Genomic DNA, 21,482 nt, shown 5'->3' on the forward strand with positions numbered 1-21,482 from the left:
TTATGTTTGGTTATTAATCTCTTTTATTGCCTTTTATTTCGTTTTTTTATCGCTTCCATTTTTTTACTGTGAAGTGTGCTGCGATTTTAAATGCAAGGTTTGATTTAATGCAATTTGAGTTTGTGGTCAAATCCCTTTAAATTCCCGACTGTTGAATTGGACATGGAATTCCTCCATAAGAGTCAAGTCCAATTTGTGAATTGATTAGACTGTAGATGGAAGTGACCTTATTTCATCAGAAGGAAACCCTGAAAGGCTTAGTTTGCATATTTACATTATCTATAAAGTCATCAATGTCTTATTTTATTTTTCAATGTCTGATGAAGCCAACTCTCAACGCACATCATTATATCTTCATCGGCATTGTGCTCGGTTGTGCCCTAACTATGTTCTACCATGGGCTGTCACCATGCCATACAAAGGTACAGTCAGAGGCATCGAAAGATCTCTCTCCAGTTCAACCCATGTCACAAGACAAAGACACCATACTACTGGTCTGGTTCTGGCACTTCAAATATCACTTCGACCTCACATCCTGCAGGTCAAACGTTCAACATCGAAGGCTGTCATCTGACAGTGGACAGGGAGCTGTACAGTCAAGGAGACGCCGTTCTCATCCAACCACAGAGAGATCGATGAGGATTTATCCAACCTGCCCCAAGAACCCCAGGCCCACCTTCCACAAATGGGTGTGGATGAATTTTGAGTCGCCAATGAACACACGTAAGACATCTGGACTGGGGAAACTCTTCAACGTGACGTTGAACTACTGTTGGAATGCTGACATTAAAGTGCGCAAGAGATTAGTCTTCAAGAACAGTGCGATTGAGGAAGACCTACCCATTCAGAAGAAGGTTACAAACTGCTGGATTGTAAGCAACTGGAACGAGAACCACTATAGGGTCAAATTTGACCAACTCCTGAGCAAGTTCATCACTATCAACACATATGGAGCCCACTTTAACAACAAGCAAATGAGTCATGAGGAATACACAAGCACAGTGGCCAGCTGTAAGTTCTACTTGTCATTTGACAATACGAGAGAACACCCTGACTATATGACTGAGAAACTGTTCAATGCCATGAAGTTGGGCTCTGTGCCAGTTGCCCTAGGACCGCCCAGACAGGTTTATGAGAAGTTCATCCCAGGTGATGCCTTGTCCATGTGGATGATTTCTCCAAACCGGAGAAGTTGGCTCAGTATCTAGAGAGCATGAGTGAGGATGAATACTCTAAGTTGTTCAGGTGGAGGAAGTTCTTCAAAGTTAATTGATGTGTCTTTCCTATGCCTGTAGAGCGTTGCCAATTTGTCCATCAGAAACAGTAATACCAGGTCACAACCAATCTGATCCAAATGGTACTGGGGTTAGGTGCATGAATTGTTTCAGCAAATGAGCAGATATCTGCCTGATCCACTTTAGGCTACGGCCTGTGAAGCCTACGCTAAATTGGAATGAATCATTTCTAACAGACGTATGTAAATAGTGGTGGAAACCCTTGATTCTGCAGTAGACTAGAGCTTATTTTGCTTGGACATTGTAATATGACATAATGTCTATGTTAAACATATCTAGAGCCAAGAAACTCAATATTAGGTCAAAGGTGATTGCCTAGAAATGTTAGGCTATTCTGCCCTACAAAGGCAAAATGCAGTAACTACAAATTCGTCAAATATATTTCATCTGTTGTAATGGCCAGGTATATTATCTGATTAATGTGAAATTTAGTTTCCTGACACAAGAACAAGCAAGTCAATCAGAATATATCATGAAGTACCCGAAATTGCTCTCTGTCTAGACAGAAAAAGACTTTGAAGTCAGATTTTGCAGTTACTTTTTTACATAGCTACTGCTTTGCCTTTGTAGGGCAGTATTGTGGGTTTGCTTTGTATTGAAATAACATTATTGTGTATACTTTTTTATTTTATGGATGTAACTTTCTTTATTTAAAATGTGTTTGAAGGCATTCTGTTGTGGAAATAAGTTGAGAATGTGTTGGGAGCAGGTTTGGGTAGGTTACTTTCTAAATGCAATCCGTTACGGTTGCTAGTTACCTGTCCAAAATTGTAATCAGTGACATAACGTTTGGATTACCCTAACTCAGTAACGTAATCTGATTACTTTCAGTTACTTTTGGATTACTTTCCCTTTAAGCAGCATTAGAAGAAGACCGCAACTTCTATTACCAATTGAACAACATCTATTGCAGGATAAATCAATGTTAGAGTTTACATAGATGGCCATTAATGGATGTTGCAGGTGCATCGGCCGTGTCCGAGGGGGATCAGGGGTTGTCGGTGAACCAGGTCTTCCTGCCTCGGTCTCCCAGATCCAGCGCTTGGGTCTGTGCCCAGACGCTGTCGTTTCAAACGCAAATCTTTTTGCTCCATGAACTGTGGCCTCTCTCCTCTGGCGAAGGGCGGTGTGGGAAAGGAGGGCAACCTCCCCCTTGTTACCCACGTGGGCCCCCTACCTCCTCTCCTCCCCCCATCTGATGATTAGAAGAGCGGAAGCAGGCTATCTACACTCTGCATCAAGGGCCCCCTACGGGCTTGAACCCCAGGGATTCAGACCCTGTAAGCCCGTGCATTAATCAGGCCCTGAATCCGCACTGTGCAGCCATTGCAAGAGCCATTTTTCCCTGGCTGTCCACTGATTGCTTAAACAATGAATGAAAGGCAGTTAAAACTTCTTCAAATCAACCATTATTGGGTTAAAATACACATACAGTACCAGTCAAAACTTAGGACACACCTACTCATTGCAGGGGTTTTCTTTATTTTTATTATTTTCTATATTTTCGCAGATTTCAGCCCAAATAAATGCTTCACAGAGTTCAAGTAACAGACATATCTCAACATCAGCTGTTCAGAGGAGATTGCGTGAATCAGGCCTTCATGGTCGAATTGCTGCAAAGAAACCACTACTAAAGGACACCAATAAGAAGAAGTGATTTGTTGGGCCAAAAAACACAAGCATTGGACATTAGACCAGTGGAAATCTGTCCATTGGTCTGAGTTCAAATTTTAGATTTTTGGTTCCAAACGCCGTGTCTTTGTGAGACGCAGAGTAGGTGAACGGATTATCTCGGCATGTGTTGTTCCCACCGTGAAGCATGGAAGAGGAGGTGTAATTGTGTGGGGGTGCTTTGCTGGTGACACTGTCTTGGATTTATTTAGAATTCAAGGCACACTTAACCAGCATGGCTACCACAGCATTTTGCAGCGATACGCCATCCCATCTGGTTAGCGCTTAGTGGGACAATCATTTGTTTTTCAACAGGACAATGACCCAACACACCTTCAGGCTGTGTAAGGGCTATTTGACCAAGAAGGAGAGTGATGGAGTGCTGCATCAGATGACCTGGCCTCCACAATCACCCGACCTCAACCCAATTGAGATGGTTTGGGATGAGTTGGACCGCAGAGGGAAGGAAAACCAGCCAACAAGTGTTCAACATATGTGGGAACTCCTTCAAGACTGTTGGAAAAGCATTCCAGGAGAAGCTGGTTGAGAGAATACCAAGAGTGGGCAAAGCTGTCATCAAGGCAAAGGGTGGCTACTTTGAAGAATCTAAAATATATTTTGATTTGTTTAGCCCTTTTTTTTTTTTTTTACCCCCTTTTCTCCCCAATTTCCGTGGTATCCAATCGCTAGTAATTACTATCTTGTCTCATCGCTACAACTCCCGTACGGGCTCGGGAGAGACGAAGGTCGAAAGCCATGCGTCCCCCGAAGCACAACCCAACCAAGCCGCACTGCCGCGCACCTGGCCCCCTCGGTTAGTGCGCACTGTGCCCAGCCCGCCACAGGAGTCACTGGAGCGTGATGAGATGGCCCTACCGGCCAAACCCTCCCTAACCCGGATGACGCTAGGCCAATTGTGAGTTGCCCCACGGACCTCCCGGTCGCGGCCGGCTGCGACAGAGCCTGGGCGCGAACCCAGAGACTCTGGTGGCGCAGCTAGCGCTGCGATGCAGTGCCCTAGACCACTGTGCCACCCGGGAGGCCCTGTTTAGCACTTTTTTGGTCACTTCATGATTCAATATGTGTTATTTCATAGTTGTGATGTCTTCACTATTATTCTCCAATGTAGAAAATAGTAAAAATCAAGAAAAACCCTGCAATGAGTAGGTGTGTCCAAATTTTTGACTGGTACTGTATACATTTGTGAGAAGCCATCCACAACAACCACTATCCATAATATGCAAAAAGCTAATAGCTAAATAAGAGAGCAGCAGTGTGATTCACATCAATGCTCTATGTAGATATCAATAATAAGTGATATCTGTACGCCCGTAGGCTACACCACTGCTGTCGTCCTCCAAGCGTTTATTCGTTATTGGATCATCTTTGGATGCTGACAACAGTCACACTATTGGAAGACATAGCTTGGACTGTAGCCTATAAAAGCCTGTTCATACTATTTTCTCGCGATCATTCAAACAAACGCATTATCATAGTGGTCTCTGACTTCAGGTCAGATTCAGGCAGAAAAATGTCAACTCTTTTCAATGCTGATTTAAATGTCATTGAGAATATAGAAAGGTGCAAACATCCTTCTGAATTTAAACGTAATCCAACAAGTAATCGTCTGTTTTTTAAAAGTAGTCTGTAATCTGCTGGTAAGAGATTACACGTATCGTTTTTTGTATTCCGTTGGGAAATGGAAAGATTTTCGGTGAACGAACGTAAAGATGAAAAATGTACAATACTTTATTTTATAAACGCGTTGCAACACGTCTATGTGTCCACAAGATGTCGCTACATCCCTGTGTAAATCACTCAACACTTCAGATCACAGCTACTGGTATGCTGATAATCTACCTATTTAAATAACACTGTTTGCTAAATGACTGCTTGATGGTCCTAAAATTCATTAATAAAGCGAATGCTAATAGGGTTGATTGTGTTGTGTGTCCTGCCCTCTCCACCGTATCACCCCTGAACCACATATGACCTGGACAACTCTCTCACAGCCTTCAGTCATCGCATTGACTCATTTACACTACAGGACAACAGGAGGAATTTACAAACGACAAGTGGGAACATTGACTATTGTGTACGGCACTTATTTATGGCATCAGATTCAGTAGTAGTAGTACAACGTTTGGGCCAAACTCCCCTCTCTACTTGTACACGGGCAGTAGCATCCTGTGTGAACACCACAGATAAGAGTTTCATACCCTATCTGGAACCTGCTCTCCTCTCTCGGTTACTGCGTTGATTGAAATAAACAATCTGTCCTCCCCAGTTTGCAGGCCTGTCACTGCTATAACTGTGCAGGCGACAGTATGAACTGTGCTGTATAGGAGATGGAGCTGGTTGTCACATGGGTTGGGTGTCATTTAAAACAAGATACTTAAAGTAGTATTTTACTGGGTGACTTTCAGTTTTACTTGAGTCTTTTTTTATTAAGGTGTCTTTACTTTTACTCAAGTATGACAACTGAGTACTTTTTCCACCACTGTGGAAGGTGGGTGTAAATTGAGTACTTTTTCCACCACTGTGGAGGTGGGTGTAAATTGAGTACTTTTTCCACCACTGTGGAGGTGGGTGTAAATTGAGTTTGACAGATGTGCGCCTGTTTCATTAGATGGTCATGTTGGGTAACATTTCCTTTTATGGGGTCCTTATTAGAGTGTAATTACATGTGAAATTACACTGTAACAAGTTTTGTAGTTAACTGTAACAACAAAGTTACACTGTAATAACAACATGTGACTGGCAGTAATTGCGGTCTGTAATTATAGAGGTGTAACAATGAATGCTTGTTACCATGCTTGTTACAAATGGACAGGTTTCCACTAAATTCACCAACTTAGTGTTTTGTTTCTTCTCAGCTGCATCCGATTCTTAACAACTGTCACAAAGGTTGTGACCCCTTGTGGATGCGCTGGGTGTCTGAGAGATTATGCTAAATAGGCTCCAATTACTTACCCATGAATGTGCAACGTTAAAAAAATATCTCCACGCAATGTTATTGCTAGCACTTGCCCCCAAAATAAAGTGTACCAACTGGGTAAACTAGCTTGGTCATTCCGGATGAGGAAAAACACATTTCAAATGTCACTGCATTCTGACAACTTGGCCCTCATTTTAGAGCTTCTGGAAGATTCACTTAATTTCTGTACCTTATTGTGAAATAAAGTGAAACTACTAGAAGCTTTAAAATGAGGGCCAGGTTGTCAAGATGGGTAATGTACTGTATAAGTGCACATTAATTACAAGTAACTACTATAGTCCTACTATAGGTAACCTATAGCCATACTGCCTGTCATACTATACATAACCTATAGCCATACTGCCTGTCATACTATATGTAACCTATAACCATACTGCCTGTCATACTATACGTAACCTATAGCCATACTGCCTGTCATACTATACGTAACCTATAGCCATACTGCCTGTCATACTATACGTAACCTATAGCCATACTGCCTGTCATACTATACGTAACCTATAGCCATACTGCCTGTCATACTATATGTAACCTATAACCATACTGCCTGTCATACTATACGTAACCTATAGCCATACTGCCTGTCATACTATACGTAACCTATAGCCATACTGCCTGTCATACTATACGTAACCTATAGCCATACTGCATGTCATACTATGCATAACCTATAGCCATACTGCCTGTCAATCTATACGTAACCTATAGCCATACTGCCTGTCATACTATACGTAACCTATAGCCATACTGCCTGTCATACTATACGTAACCTATAGCCATACTGCCTGTCATACTATACATAACCTATTGCCATACTGCCTGTCATACTATACGTAACCTATAGCCATACTGCCTGTCATACTATACATAACCTATAGCCATACTGCCTGTCATACTATATGTAACCTATAGCCATACTGCCTGTCCTACTATATGTAACCTTTAGCCATACTGCCTGTCATACTATATGTAACCTATAGCCATACTGCCTGTCATACTATAAGAAACCTATAGCCATACTGCCTGTCCTACTATATGTAACCTTTAGCCATACTGCCTGTCATACTATATGTAACCTATAGCCATACTGCCTGTCCTACTATATGTAACCTATAGCCATACTGCCTCATACTATCCTTTCAAAATATCCCAGGTTTCCCCATCTCATCGATTATTTTATTTTATTTCTTTATTTAACCTTTATTTAACCAGGTAGGCCAGTTGAGAACAAGTTCTCATTTACAACTGCGACCTGGCCAAGATAAAGCAAAGCAGGGCGACAAAAACAACAACACAGAGTTACATGGCGAGGTTTGTAAATGTCTAACCAAGATGCCCGGACAAGTGAATACATTATGGCTCCTATAAATGGTGTCTGAGGGAAGCGGTGTTGGCAGATAAAAACAAATGACAGGACTCTAATGGAGGCCTATCCTTCCAACCGTTGCAATGACGTTGAAAGCTGAATGGAAAAGAGAGACGAGGAGGAGGAGGGAGGGGTGAGTGATTAGATGGGGAGAGTGGGTGAAAGAGACTCAACACAATTGTTAAAATTCTATGAATAAAAAAATGTAAATCATGATTTCCGAAAATAAAAGTTTGCTCAGCCACAAATAGGACAGGCTGCCTTCTCTTGCCTTCTCATACAATGAGAAGATTTGGTTGAAAAGTTTGTTTTTAAATACCTCACCAACGTCTCTCTACCTCACTGTCCATACCCTGACACAGGAAGCAGCAGATTTTACAGCGTTCCTAAAACAGCTGCCAGGAAATGTAACCTATGATGTCACCATCAGGGTATCTATTCAATAGCCAGGTCCCAGATCTGTTTGCGCTGTCTTGCCAACCCCTATGGTCATTGTCACGCCATTAGCACAAACAGATCTGGGACCAGGCTATCTATTCAGGGGCTGGTTAACAGTGGGACCAGGGTCGGTACCCTTTTGCCTACATACTGTATAGCCAACAGTACCACGTTGTTCACACACTCGTGAAAGTTCTGAAGCTGTGATCAACCACCTCAGACTGGTGTTAGAGTGTCACTTTCCATTGTGGACAGGCAAGGCGCTCTCATTGTAAGATATTTTTTCCATCAAGAAAGTCATCAAAACATAATCTATGCAGTGCAGTATATCAGCTATGTGGTGGTGCTGCTGTAATGCTCGACATGATGCAACAGTTCTGTTTATGTTTGCAACGCAACACTTCATTGGTTGCAGAGCAACAGCTTGTGTTTTATAAAGGGATGTGGTTATGAGAGGGTGGTTTTCAGGGTTGAGTTAAATATATTCTGCTTTATAAAAGGCTGGCGTAGAGTAAGACAGCAAGGAAGTCACAGAGCGAGCTGTGAAGAAATTATCTACACTAGATATTAGATAATTTTGATATCTTGTAATGACTTTTGATTGATTCTGCTCCAACTAAAACAGTTTGCGTATGTTATGTTATAGGAACAGTATGTCATATTCTTTATATTTTATGTGACTATGTGGGTCAAAAACACTTGTTTTCATTTTCAGTTTGCAAAAAGTTTTCATGGGGTGTGCCCTAATGAACACAACCATTTCCTCCCCCGATGCTGCGCCGGCTCCAGTCAGGCCTCTGGTCTGGTCCAGGTCAGGTAGTAGTTGAGACAGGCAGCCCATGTTTGAGGGTTGTCTCGATTGTTTGAGCCTTTAGAAGAAACACAATAAAAAACAAATAGATCCGAAATAAAGCCCAAACATTTGTCTAATATATTCATCCTCTGCATGAACAGGAAAAGGGGTGAGGAGACAACAGGATGAGCTGGAACCGTGCCAAGATCATATCTATTGGCCTGTGGTTGGCTCGCTAGCATATAAAGGGACTGTGTGGAATTGTGTGTGTTGGATGGCTAGAGGAGGACCTTTGGGACAGAATGACCTGCTCTGTGAAGTGAATGTACATTGACCCATAAACACCACTCCAAAAAAAAATTATCAACGTAAGGGAATTTGGTATTTTTATCACCTAACTTTTAACCTAAATCCAATGACAGGGTGAAATTTGTGGTTGATTTCAGGTTGAATTCACATTCAATTCAAGTTAGTTGACAGCTCAACCAAATGTAAATCCAAACTAGACGTTGAACTGATGTCTGTGCCCAGTGGTTATGCATTACAATCAGTCAGGCTATTTTGGTGAACAAGCCTATTTTTCTAAGTCTGGGGTAATATGATGAAGCAAGAAGGGTAAACTCAAAGGGTAAAACAGAAGGGCGAACTTTAATCTGACATGACATCTGACATGACATTTGACATGAATTAGGGTTTTCGTGTATTTAGTGAAATGTTTTATTTTTCCTTGGTACTGTAGCCCACCCTCACTGACTGGCTTTAACGTCAGCTCTGAATAAAGTCTGTGGTGGACTATTTATACATCTGTGCTCCACTTCTTCTCTAGTAGGATCCAGAACATGTACAGCAGGCTAAATACTATTGTAATCCCATGTATAAGAACTACATTATCTAAAGCAAAGGCTTTGTGTACATACTCATTGTGAGTGTGAGGAAGTACATCTGCCCACTAAGCTATTCTTTGTGTTTTTATGTACTGTAAGAAAGTTATGTGGGGAAATGAGCTACACTAGATTAATTATTGGCAGTGATTATTTTGTAAGGGATAAATGGTTGGTTATCAAAATGTTTTTTAGGCCCCACCTGCTCAAATATCTCAAAACTGCATCTCTTTAATCACATTCCTTTTCTCTGCATTAGTTCACAGTATCATTTGACGGTGTAACTTAGCCAGAGTTCACTCATCACTACCATAAGAATCCTTGGCACCTAAGGGCAGTACGTACAACAGACCCACACTAGGAATCTTGATGAATTCTTTGATCCATTGTTGGCACCACTAAAGTCTTTCCCAGGTCAGATTCTAGTCACACCAAGGTCACAGTACAGTAAAACTGCTGCTCCTCCCTGGACACCAGAATGAAACCAGTCAAGGCCATGCCATGCCAGTTGTCTGTCACCACTAGGTCCACAGGTCACCAGAGCTCCATGCCTGTGCTATTGTTTAGGAGCGAGGAACACTGATGTATTCCAGATGGCCGTCCTCACCCATCACCCAAATGTCCTCACCCCAAGTCCCAAATTAGACAGAGCTATACTTGTATGAACAGACCCTGTATACAGTTATTGGGAGCTAAGAGTTATAAGATGGGAGGTAAGGACCCATTAGCATTAGTTAGTATATACACTGAATGTACAAAACATTAGGAACACCTGATCTTTCCATGACATCGACTGACCAGGTGAATCCAGGTGAAAGCTAAGCTCCCTTATTGATGCCACCTGTTAAATCCACTTCAATCAGTGTAGATGAAGGGAGGAGACAGGTTCATGAATGATTTTCAACCTTGAGACAATTGAGAAATGTATTATGTATGTCTGTCATTCAGAAGGTGAATGGGCAAGACAAAAGATTTAAGTGCTTTTGAATGGGGTACGGTAGTAGGTGCCAGGTGCACCAGTTTGAGTGTGTCAAGAACTGCAATGCTGCTGGGTTTTTCACGCTGATTCGTTTCCTGTGTGTATCAAGAATGGTCCACCACCCAAAGGACATCCAGCCAACTTCACCCAAATTTGGGAAGCATTGGGTCAAGATTGGCCAGCATCCCTGTGGAATGCTTTCAACACCTTGTAGAGTCCATGCCCCGGGGAATTCAGGCTGTTCTGAGAGCAAAACGGGGTGCAAATCAAGATTAGGAAGGTGTGTAAAATAATTATTTAGTATGTTTTTTTATTTTTTACAACACAAAACATACACATACAAACAACAACATTACAAAACATCCATTACATCACACCTGCCCAGACACACATGCTCACACCCCCATCTCCAGCGCTGCATCACTCTCGCCTCAAACTGCACCACTTTGTTTCTCTCCGTCGCCCACACACTTTCAACATTTAAATAATAAAGCATTTCACCTTTCCATTGTGTTAACAATGGAGGATTGGTTGATTTCCAGTTTTTAAATATATGTTTTTTCAAGATGATTGACCAAAAAAGTATAGTCCAACCCATTGAGTACCTCATTGCACCCTCATATGCCATGTCTTGAAATATGCAGACTGAAAACTTTTGGACTTTAGATCATTCCCAGAAGGCATGTATTATTGAGTCATTGTTAGATTTACAAGACTCTGCCATTGAGCTGTAGAATTTGTGAATGTTGTCTCTTGTATAATACATTCTATACATTAGTTTAGTTTATACTGGATTAAGCATACATTTTTGTTAACTGTAATGTAGTTAGTTATGTTCCAACATTTCCTCCAACTTGTGCCAATATCAGTTCTTTTTAAGTCTTGGTTCCAATAGTTTTTTTTTTTTAAGAGATTGGATAGTTGGAAAGGCTCTCTGCAAGGTTTTGTATATCACAAAATAGGATTCCCTCAACATTACTCTGACGTCCAAAAGATTCGGTAAAATATACATTTTAAGTTGCATCTTTTTGAAAATATCTACATTGGTCAATCCAAAATTGCTTTTAATGCTGTCATGGAAATAAATGTATTTCCTAGTCATTTTGTTGATCACTGCTCTTTAGGGTTCCATGATCTCTCTCTCTCTCTCTCTCTAAAGGAATAAAGACATTTCAAATGTCATATTATGGATATATACTGTGTTGTAATGATGTGCAAATAGTTTCCTCCCCCTCTCTATGTCTTTCTTTCTGTCTACAACCTTGTTTTCCACTTCCTCCACTCTATCAAACTGTGTGGCCTAAATGGAATCAGACATGAAGGAGTCTGGGTTGTGAGACTGTTCATTGTTATACAGAACACTGCTTGGACACACTCCCATAGGCTGTGGTTGTCTATTAATGGTGGTGATGACAAATATATGGTTCTCTCCTTTTTGTCTTTGAGCAGATGGCGTCTGTTCATACTGATAACAATGTAACAATGTAGTGTAATATACAAAACTCCCAGTGGAATCCACTAACAATGGACATTAAAAACAAGTCATTTTCTTTCTGTGCGTAAATCAAATGTTATGATTTAAAGTCATGGAACCCTAAAGAGCAGAGATCATAAAATGAAACAGCAGCAGTTGCCCCCTCCTCGTCCTCCAACCTCATTTCGCTCCCTCACTGTCTCAGGGGCGTGACTCAACACCAGCGGCTCAACTGAAACTCTGCCCAGAAACCTCTTAGTATGCCAGTGAGCCAGACACAGCCCAGACCACCACAGCCAAACACACAGGGTGGAAGAGAAGGAGAGTGAGTGAGAGACACAGAGTTCTAGGCAAGTGATGAGAGCACAGTGACTACTTGTCATTTTATCTCTCATTTGGTGATGTCAGCAGAGCTCAATCTACTAGACAGAAGCTTGACTGAGTTGATGGATATGGGTGCCATTTTTCTTCAGTAAAACAACCCTGAGAAGTTTGGAGAAACTCCTGAGAAAAAAGAGAAGCCGGATCTTTATCACACTTTTGAATAGACCGTTCAGATAGGGGCAGAGTTTCAGCCCTGGTCTAATCTTGTGCGTTGTGATTCTCATAGTGAGATTATTCTTCACCATGACAGGCAGACTGCATCTCCTGATTCTGGGTGAGTCCTTTTTGTAAACTGTTTACACAGAAGTCATGTTGCCATGGAGAAGGTTGTGTGTTTGGGAGAGAAAGCACTAAATCAGACAGTGTTTATGTTTGGTCGGGATGGTTAGATGAAGAGTAAAGTAAAAGACATGTGGCTGTTGAACTTGAAGAGGCAAATCCTAACTTTAATTGAATTTTCACTTAGTCTCCCATTGATATCAAAGCATAACTAAGTGATCATTTGACTTAAATTAGGATTTGCCTGAAATGCTAACGTGCAAATTCATTGGCAGGTCATCATGATCAGGGTCCCACAGGAGGTCACTACAGGGTTGAACACCTCTCAGCTTAGCCTGCTCCAAGATCTGTTCTTACTGTCTTGACAACCCCTATGGTCATGATCACATGCCAAACACAAACAGATCTGGGATCAGGCTACTCTCAGATTGCATTAGACATAATTTCTGACATAAGCTGAAACTACATTTAGGAACAACTGAAAAATGTTATTAAGTAAAGCGGAATGGTGGAGTTGTCATATAAAGTACCCAATTGTCATACTTAAGGAAAATTAAAGGTACCTTTATAGAATATTACTCAAGTAAAAGTGAAAGTCAGCCAGTAAAATACTACTTGAGTAAAAGTCTAAAAGTATTTGGTTTTAAATGTACTTAAGTATCAAAAGTAAATGTATACATCCTTTCACATTCCTTATATTATGCAAACCAGACGGCACAATTTTCTTGTTTTAAGAATGTATGGTTAGCCAGGGGCACACTCCAACACTCAGACATCATGTACAAACAAAGCATTTGTGCTTAGTGAGTCCGCCAGACAGTAGGGATGACCAGGGATGTTCTCTTGATAAGGGTGTAAATTGGAACATTTTCCTGTCCTGCTAAGCATTCAAAATGTAAAGAGTACTTTAGGGTGTGAAGGAAAATGTATGGAGTAAAAAGTACATTATTTTCTTTAGGAATGTAGTGAAGTAAAAGTAAAAGTTGTCAAAAATATACATAGTGAAGTACAGATACACCAAAAATCTACTTAAGTAGTACTTTAAAGTATTTTTACTTAAGTACTTTACACCAGTGTGAGTTATTTGAATCCTTTGTATTGAAATGAGTCAGATGACAGCAGAAATGTATCTCGTTCTTCTCAGTAATTGCAGGTTTAATGATATAGTGGTTTAATCACAACAATTGAGAACATCTCTAAGACATACGGTGGGGGGAGAGCACAGCAAGTCCCTTTGAGATATTTGAGACGACAACGTGCCATTGTGTGTGCCAAGGTTGGAATCCATTTAAAATCCTGTTAATAGCCTGTTGAAATTGTTCAGTTGTTCAGTTTATTGCAACTATTTTACATGTGGCTAATAGATCTGTCTTGCTTCCTTGTGGAATCCCTTTTACGGCATTAGCGTTTATAACTTATTTCCAGTAAATGGAAAATCAGGAAGTACTTTTTACTGGTTCATTGAGTAAGACAGAGCAATAGGGACACAGCTCTTAATATGGAAACAATGACACTCATCAGAACTGAATGGAACCTAAAGGACAGACCGTTGTCATAACACTGAATGACTTCTGGGAATCTGAGGACTAAAAGCCTGAAGGAGCACATTCAGAGGAATTAGCAGTAGACAGAGAGACAGCCAGAGAGAGACACTCTCCCTATCTTCATCCTAGACTCTGGGTCCCTCTCCCTAAAGAGACCCTCTGTTCCTCGGCCTTTAACAGTGGTATTTATACTCTGTGATCTCCCCTGAAGCACCCCACAGTCTGATAACAGTCACACCCACTCCGCCTCACCCATATTGTCTTTGAAACGCACACATGTGCATGCACACACACGCTCACACACACACACACACAAACACAAAAACATGCACACGTATGCACACACATACACTGTATATCCTTGTTGCCATGACATCACAGCAAGGTGATAACATTCAGTGTGATGTCTCGCTGCCGTGAAGAAGACAGGAAGTCTTTGATGACACGTTGCAAGGGGTGGCTAATTGAGGTGAGGCGACTATCCCTCTTTAGGTGCATTTGGTTAGTTAGTGTCTCAATGGCTGAAACCTTTAGAAGTATCAAATAAAATAAAATGTTATTGGTCGCGTACATATTTTTTGCAGATGTTATTGGGGTGTAGCGAAATGCTTGCAGTAATATCTGACAATACACAACAATTCACACAAATCTAAAAAGTAAAATAATGGAATTAAGAAATATAGAAATATTAGGACGAGCAATGTTGGAGTACGGAGTATATGTATATAAAACAGTATGTAAAGTGACCAGTGTTCCATTATTAAAGTGACGAGTGTTCCATGACTATGTACATAGGGCAGCAGCCTCTAAGGTGCATGGTAGAGTAACCAGGTGGTAGCCGTCTAGTGACAGTGATTAAAGTTCAGGGCAAGGTATTGGACGGTGGCCAGCTAGTGGTGACTATTTAACAGTCGCATGGCCTTGCGATAGAAGCTGTTTTTCAGCCTCTCAGTTCCAGCTTTGATGCACCTGTACTTACCTCGCCTTCTGGATGGTTGCGGGGTGAACAGGCCGTGGCTCGGGTGGCTGAGGTCCATGATGGTCTTCCTGGCCTTCCTGTGACACCGGGTACTGTAGATGTCCTAGAGGCCAGGCAGTATGCCCCGGGAAATACATTGGGCAGACCACACTACCCTCTGGAGAGCCCTGTCTTTGCGGACGGTGCAGTTGCCGTAACAAGCGGTGATACAGCCCGACAGGATGCTCTCAATGGTGCATCTGTAAAAGTTTGTGAGGGTCTTATGGGCCAAGCCGAATTTGTGTGGGTGGACCATTTCAGATTGTCAGTGATGTGTGCGCCAAGGACTTTGAAGCTTTTCACCTTCTCCACTGCGGTCCCGTCGATGTGGATGGGGGAATGCTCCCTCTGCTGTCCACAATCAGCTCCTTTGTTTTGTTGAAGTTGATGGACAGATTATTTTCCTGGCACCACTCCCCCAGGGCCCTCAGCCCTTTCCCTGTAGGCTGTCTCGTCATTGTTGGTAATCAGGCCTACCACTGTTTTGTCGTCTGCAAATGAACGTGACGAACATGACCACGCAGTCATGGGTGAACAGGGAGTACACAAGGGGGCTGATCGCGCACCCTTGTCATGCCCCTGTGTTGAGGATCAGCGTACTGGAGGTGTTGTTGCCTACTTTCACCACCTGGGGGCAGCCCATCAGGAAGTCCAGGACACAGTTGCGCAGGGCGGGGTTCAGACCCAGGTCCTCAAGCTTAATGATGAGTTTGGAGGGTACTATGGTGTTGAAGGTTGAGCTGTAGTCAATGAACAGCATTCTTACATAAGTCATTGTCCAGATGGGATAGTGCAGTGTGCAGTGAGATGGTGATTGCATCATCTGTGGATCTATTGAGGCGGTATGCGAAATGCAGTGTGTCTAGGGTGTCAGGTGAGGTATGATCCTTAACTAGCCTCTCAAAGCACTTCATGATGACAGAACTGAGATAGGGAGAGGTTGAATATGTCCGTAAACACTCCAGCCAGCTGGTCTGTGCATGCTCTGAGGATGCGGCTAGGGATGACGTCTGGGCTGGCAGCCTTGCGAGGGTTAGCATGCTTAAATGTTTTACTCACATAGGCCACAGAGAACGAGAGCTTACAGTCCACGGCACTGTGTTTCCCTTGAAGCGGGCAAAGGTGTTTAGCTTGTCAGGTAGCAAGATGTCGGTGTCCGGTGGCTGGTTTTCCCTTTATAATCCGTGATTGTCTGGAGTCCCTGCCACATAGGTCTCGTGTCTGAGCTGTTCAATTGCGACTTCACTTTGTCTCTGTACTGACGTTTTGCCTGTTTGAATGCCATACGGAGGGCATAACTGGACTGTTTGTACTCAACTATATTCCCAGTCACCTTGCCATGGTCAAATGCGGTGGTTTTGCAAGAATGCTGCCATCTATCCACAGTTTTAATAGTCACAGTGGGAACAACATCCCCTATGCACTGCCTGATGAACTCAGTCACCGTGTCAGTGTATACGTCAATGTTATTCACAGAAGCAACCCGGAACATTTCTCTGTCCGCGTGATCAAAACAATCTTGAAGCATGGATTCCGATTGGTCACACCAGCACTGAATAGTCCTTACCATGGCTACTTCCTGTTTTAGTTTCTACCTATAGGAAGGGAGGAGCAGGATGGAGGCGTGATCTGATTTAGGCCGGGAAGGGCCTTGTAGCCATCCCAGAAGGGAGAGTAGCAATGGTCGAGAGTTTTTGAAGCTCGCGTGACGCAGATGATGTGTTGATAAAACTTCAGTAGTGCTTTCGTCAGATTTGTTTTATTAAAGTCCCCAGCTACAATAAATGCGGCCTCAGGATATGCGGTTTCCAGTCTGCACAAAGTCCAGTGTAGTTCCTTGAGAGCCGTCATGGTATCAGCTTGAGGGGGAATATACATGGCTGTGATGATGACCGTGGAGAATTCTCTCTGGAGGTAATGCAGACTGCATTTGATTGTGAGGAATTCTAGGTCGGGTGAACAAAAGGACTTGAGTTCCTGTACATTACCACAATCATACCATGAGTAGTTAATCATACACATCTGCCTTTCTTTTTCCCGGAGAGTTCTTTATTCCTGTCTGCGCGATGTACAGCTGGCTGTATGGACAGGGACAGTATGGAAGGAGATCCTCGCCCTGACCTTGTCTACTTTATTGTCCAGGCACTGAACATTAGCGAGTAATATACTCGGAAGCAGTGGGTGGTATTAACGCCTCCACCGGCCAGCATCTTGGAGCAGTCACTGGGATAAGTGGAATTGCCTTGGGGGGTAAGAACAAAGGATCAAATTCAGGAAAGTTGTTTTCTTGCAAAAATGCTTGTGAGTTACCGCCGCTTTAATGTTCAAAAGTTATTTCTGGCTGTATGTAATAATGCAAAGGATGTTCTGCGCTAATAAGGTGAGAAATAACATAAAAAGGAGCCATGAACAGGGCGACCATGTCTATCAGCGCCATCTTGAAAGCTATGCAAGGGGAAATAGATTATAAGCCTTGAGAGGCACCTAAGGGTAGAATAATGACAAGCCATGATGTCAACTGTCACACTCTGGCAAAACAGTTATCTGTGGAGGGAAAACACGGTAGATCCATTCTGCTACTCAGTTCAATGGTAGCAGCTGGAAAGTTAGTGTCAGTCTGGTTGGCAGATGGAGTGGAGGAGGATAAATGGAGGGTTGTGAAGGGAGAGAACAAAGCTACTGTATCAGAGAACATTGTTTGACAGATGATTCCTCAATGAAATGTTACACTATTTAAAAACGTTTTGTCTTCATATTTTTTACTAGTTAGAGTGAAACAGAGAGCACCATCAATGTGGAACTTAAACAGTGCCTACACATCGTTTTACATTTACATTTACATTTAAGTCATTTAGCAGACGCTCTTATCCAGAGCGACTTACAAATTGGTGCATTCACCTTATGATATCCAGTGGAACAGCCACTTTACAATAGTGCATCTAAATCTTTTAAGGGGGGGGGGGGGGGGGGTTACAAGGATTACTTTATCCTATCCTAGGTATTCCTTAAAGAGGTGGGGTTTCAGGTGTCTCCGGAAGGTGGTGATTGACTCCGCTGTCCTGGCGTCGTGAGGGAGTTTGTTCCAACATTGGGGTGCCAGAGCAGCGAACAGTTTTGACTGGGCTGAGTGGGAACTGTACTTCCTCAGAGGTAGGGAGGCGAGCAGGCCAGAGGTGGATGAACGCAGTGCCCTTGTTTGGGTGTAGGGCCTGATCAGAGCCTGAAGGTACGGAGCTCCGTAGGCAAGCACCATGGTCTTGTAGCGGATGCGAGCTTCAACTGGAAGCCAGTGGAGAGAGCGGAGGAGCGGGGTGACGTGAGAGAACTTGGGAAGGTTGAACACCAGACGGGCTGCGGCGTTCTGGATGAGTTGTAGGGGTTTAATGGCACAGGCAGCCCAGCCAACAGCGAGTTGCAGTAATCCAGACGGGAGATGACAAGTGCCTGGATTAGGACCTGCGCCGTTTCCTGTGTGAGGCAGGGTCGTACTCTGCGGATGTTGTAGAGCATGAACCTACAGGAACGGGCCACCGCCTTGATGTTAGTTGAGAACGACAGGGTGTTGTCCAGGATCACGCCAAGGTTCTTAGCGCTCTGGGAGGAGGACACAATGGAGTTGTCAACCGTGATGGCGAGATCATGGAACGGGCAGTCCTTCCCCGGGAGGAAGAGCAGCTCCGTCTTGCCGAGGTTCAGCTTGAGGTGGTGATCCGTCATCCACACTGATATGTCTGCCAGACATGCAGAGATGCGATTCGCCACCTGGTTATCAGAAGGGGGAAAGGAGAAGATTAATTGTGTGTCGTCTGCATAGCAATGATAGGAGAGACCATGTGAGGTTATGACAGAGCCAAGTGACTTGGTGTATAGCGAGAATAGGAGAGGGCCTAGAACAGAGCCCTGGGGGACACCAGTGGTGAGAGCACGTGGTGAGGAGACAGATTCTCGCCACGCCACCTGGTAGGAGCGACCTGTCAGGTAGGACGCAATCCAAGCGTGGGCCGCGCCGGAGATGCCCAACTCGGAGAGGGTGGAGAGGAGGATCTGATGGTTCACAGTATCAAAGGCAGCCGATAGGTCTAGAAGGATGAGAGCAGAGGAGAGAGAGTTAGCTTTAGCAGTGCGGAGCGCCTCCGTGACACAGAGAAGAGCAGTCTCAGTTGAATGACTAGTCTTGAAACCTGACTGATTTGGATCAAGAAGGTCATTCTGAGAGAGATAGCAGGAGAGCTGGCCAAGGATGGCACGTTCAAGAGTTTTGGAGAGAAAAGAAAGAAGGGATACTGGTCTGTAGTTGTTGACATCGGAGGGATCGAGTGTAGGTTTTTTCAGAAGGGGTGCAACTCTCGCTCTCTTGAAGACGGAAGGGACGTAGCCAGCGGTCAAGGATGAGTTGATGAGCGAGGTGAGGTAAGGGAGAAGGTCTCCGGAAATGGTCTGGAGAAGAGAGGAGGGGATAGGGTCAAGCGGGCAGGTTGTTGGGCGGCCGGCCGTCACAAGACGCGAGATTTCATCTGGGGAGAGAGGGGAGAAAGAGGTCAAAGCACAGGGTAGGGCAGTGTGAGCAGAACCAGCGGTGTCGTTTGACTTAGCAAACGAGGATCGGATGTCGTCAACCTTCTTTTCAAATGGTTGACGAAGTCATCCGAAGAGAGGGAGGAGGGGGGGGGGGGGGGAGGGGGAGGAGGATTCAGGAGGGAGGAGAAGGTGGCAAAGAGCTTCCTAGGGTTAGAGGCAGATGCTTGGAATTTTAGAAGACTCTCTCTGTGACCACAACATTCCACACTACTGCTGCCTCTTCTCTCCACTCATTACCACAATGGACTGACTACCCATTCACTATCATACAGACTCAGGAGGTTTACAGTCATTATCACATAGTCCCATGCCAAGTGATGGCTTCCTGGTAAAGAGGAAATGGTCACCTCCGGACAGCCGTGTGCAATTCAGGGGTTATTATGGGCATATCCTGTGAGCACAGTTGCCATAGGAACAATCTGCTGAAATCCAGATAGGGGGTATACCTTTTTGAACAGAGAGAGATAAACCTTTAAACCTTTACAAACTATTGCTGTAAGTTTCTGTTCCTGAAACCTCTCCAACTGATTAATGTTACAACCTTACAATCATAGTAAAAGGTTGGTTCTACAAAAGTAGTTTTGTCATGTACTTGTCAATATTACACATGTTCCCGGGCATTCCCCCAATACCATTAATGTTCTGTGCTATCCAGGATCCTTGGGACGTCCCTACCATATTAAATTTGAAATGTAAAAAGGTAAGGGGGAAGGTTAGGGTAAGGTGAGGGTTACGGTTAGGGTTAGGCTTTAGGGTAGGGATGTTCCAAGTATCCAGGATAGCACTGACCATATGATAATGGGACAACTTATTGGAGAATCTGCCTGTTGCTTCCTCTGCAGCTCTTCACCTTGCCCCGCTGATGGAACATGTATCAGGCTGTCCCCCAGGATTCTCGAAAATTGAGAAAGATTGCATCGGTATGTACATGTCTGTCTTGTATGATATCTTCTATATACAGTTGAAGTCGTTTACATACACTTAGGTTGGAGTCATTAAAACTCGTTTTTCAACCACTCCATAAATTTCTTGTTAACAAACTATTGTTTTGGCAAGTCAGTTAGGACATCTACTTTATGCATGACACAAGTAATTTTTCCAACAACTGTTTACAGATTATTTCACTTATAATTCACTGTATCACAATTCCAGTGGGTGAGAAGTTTACATACACTAAGTTGACTGTGCCTTTAAACAGCTTGGAAAATTCCAGAAAATGTTGTCATGGCTTTAGAAGCTTCTGATAGACTAATTGACATATTTTGAGTCAATTGGAGGTGTACCTGTGGATGTATTTCAAGGCCTACCTTCAAACTCAGTGCCTCTTTGCTTGACATCATGGGAAAATCAAAAGAAATCAGCCAAGACCCCAGAAAAAAAACTTGTAGACCTCCACAAGTCTGGTTCATCCTTGGGAGCAAATTCCAAACGCCTGAAGGTACCACGTTCATCTGTACAAACAATAGTATGCAAGTATAAACATCATGGGACAACACAGCCGTCATACCGCTCAGGAAGGAGACGAGTTCTGTCTCCTAGAGATGAACGTACTTTGGTGCTAAAAGTGCAAATCAATTTCAGAACAACAGCAAAGGACCTTGTGAAGATGCTGGAGGAAACAGGTACAAAAGTATCTATATGCACAGTAAAAACAAGTTCTATATCGGCATAACCTCAAAGGCCGTTCAGCAAGGAAGAAGCCACTGCTCCAAAACCGTCATAAAAAGCCAGACTACCGTTTGCAACTGCACATGGGGACAAACATTGTACTTTTTGGAGAAATG

General features: G+C 43.2%; 1 protein-coding gene and 1 pseudogene across 1 annotated transcript in view; both read left to right on the forward strand.

Annotated features, from left to right (window-relative positions):
• The first annotated feature begins 464 nt into the window (after window positions 1-464).
• LOC120034280 lies at window positions 465-1,273 on the forward strand (annotated as a pseudogene).
• Window positions 1,274-12,114: 10,841 nt separating this feature from the next.
• Window positions 12,115-21,482, forward strand: part of LOC120034529 (adhesion G protein-coupled receptor E1-like) — a 59,442-nt gene continuing 50,074 nt past the window's right edge. The window contains exons 1-2 of the mRNA XM_038981121.1: window positions 12,115-12,553; window positions 20,541-20,618. Coding sequence (XP_038837049.1) covers window positions 12,523-12,553; window positions 20,541-20,618 — 109 coding nt within the window. The 5' untranslated portion in view covers window positions 12,115-12,522. The remainder of the gene's footprint in view (window positions 12,554-20,540; window positions 20,619-21,482) is intronic.

Source organism: Salvelinus namaycush, chromosome 41 (assembly GCF_016432855.1).
Source record: "Salvelinus namaycush isolate Seneca chromosome 41, SaNama_1.0, whole genome shotgun sequence".
Classification (NCBI taxonomy): Eukaryota; Metazoa; Chordata; class Actinopteri; order Salmoniformes; family Salmonidae; genus Salvelinus; species Salvelinus namaycush.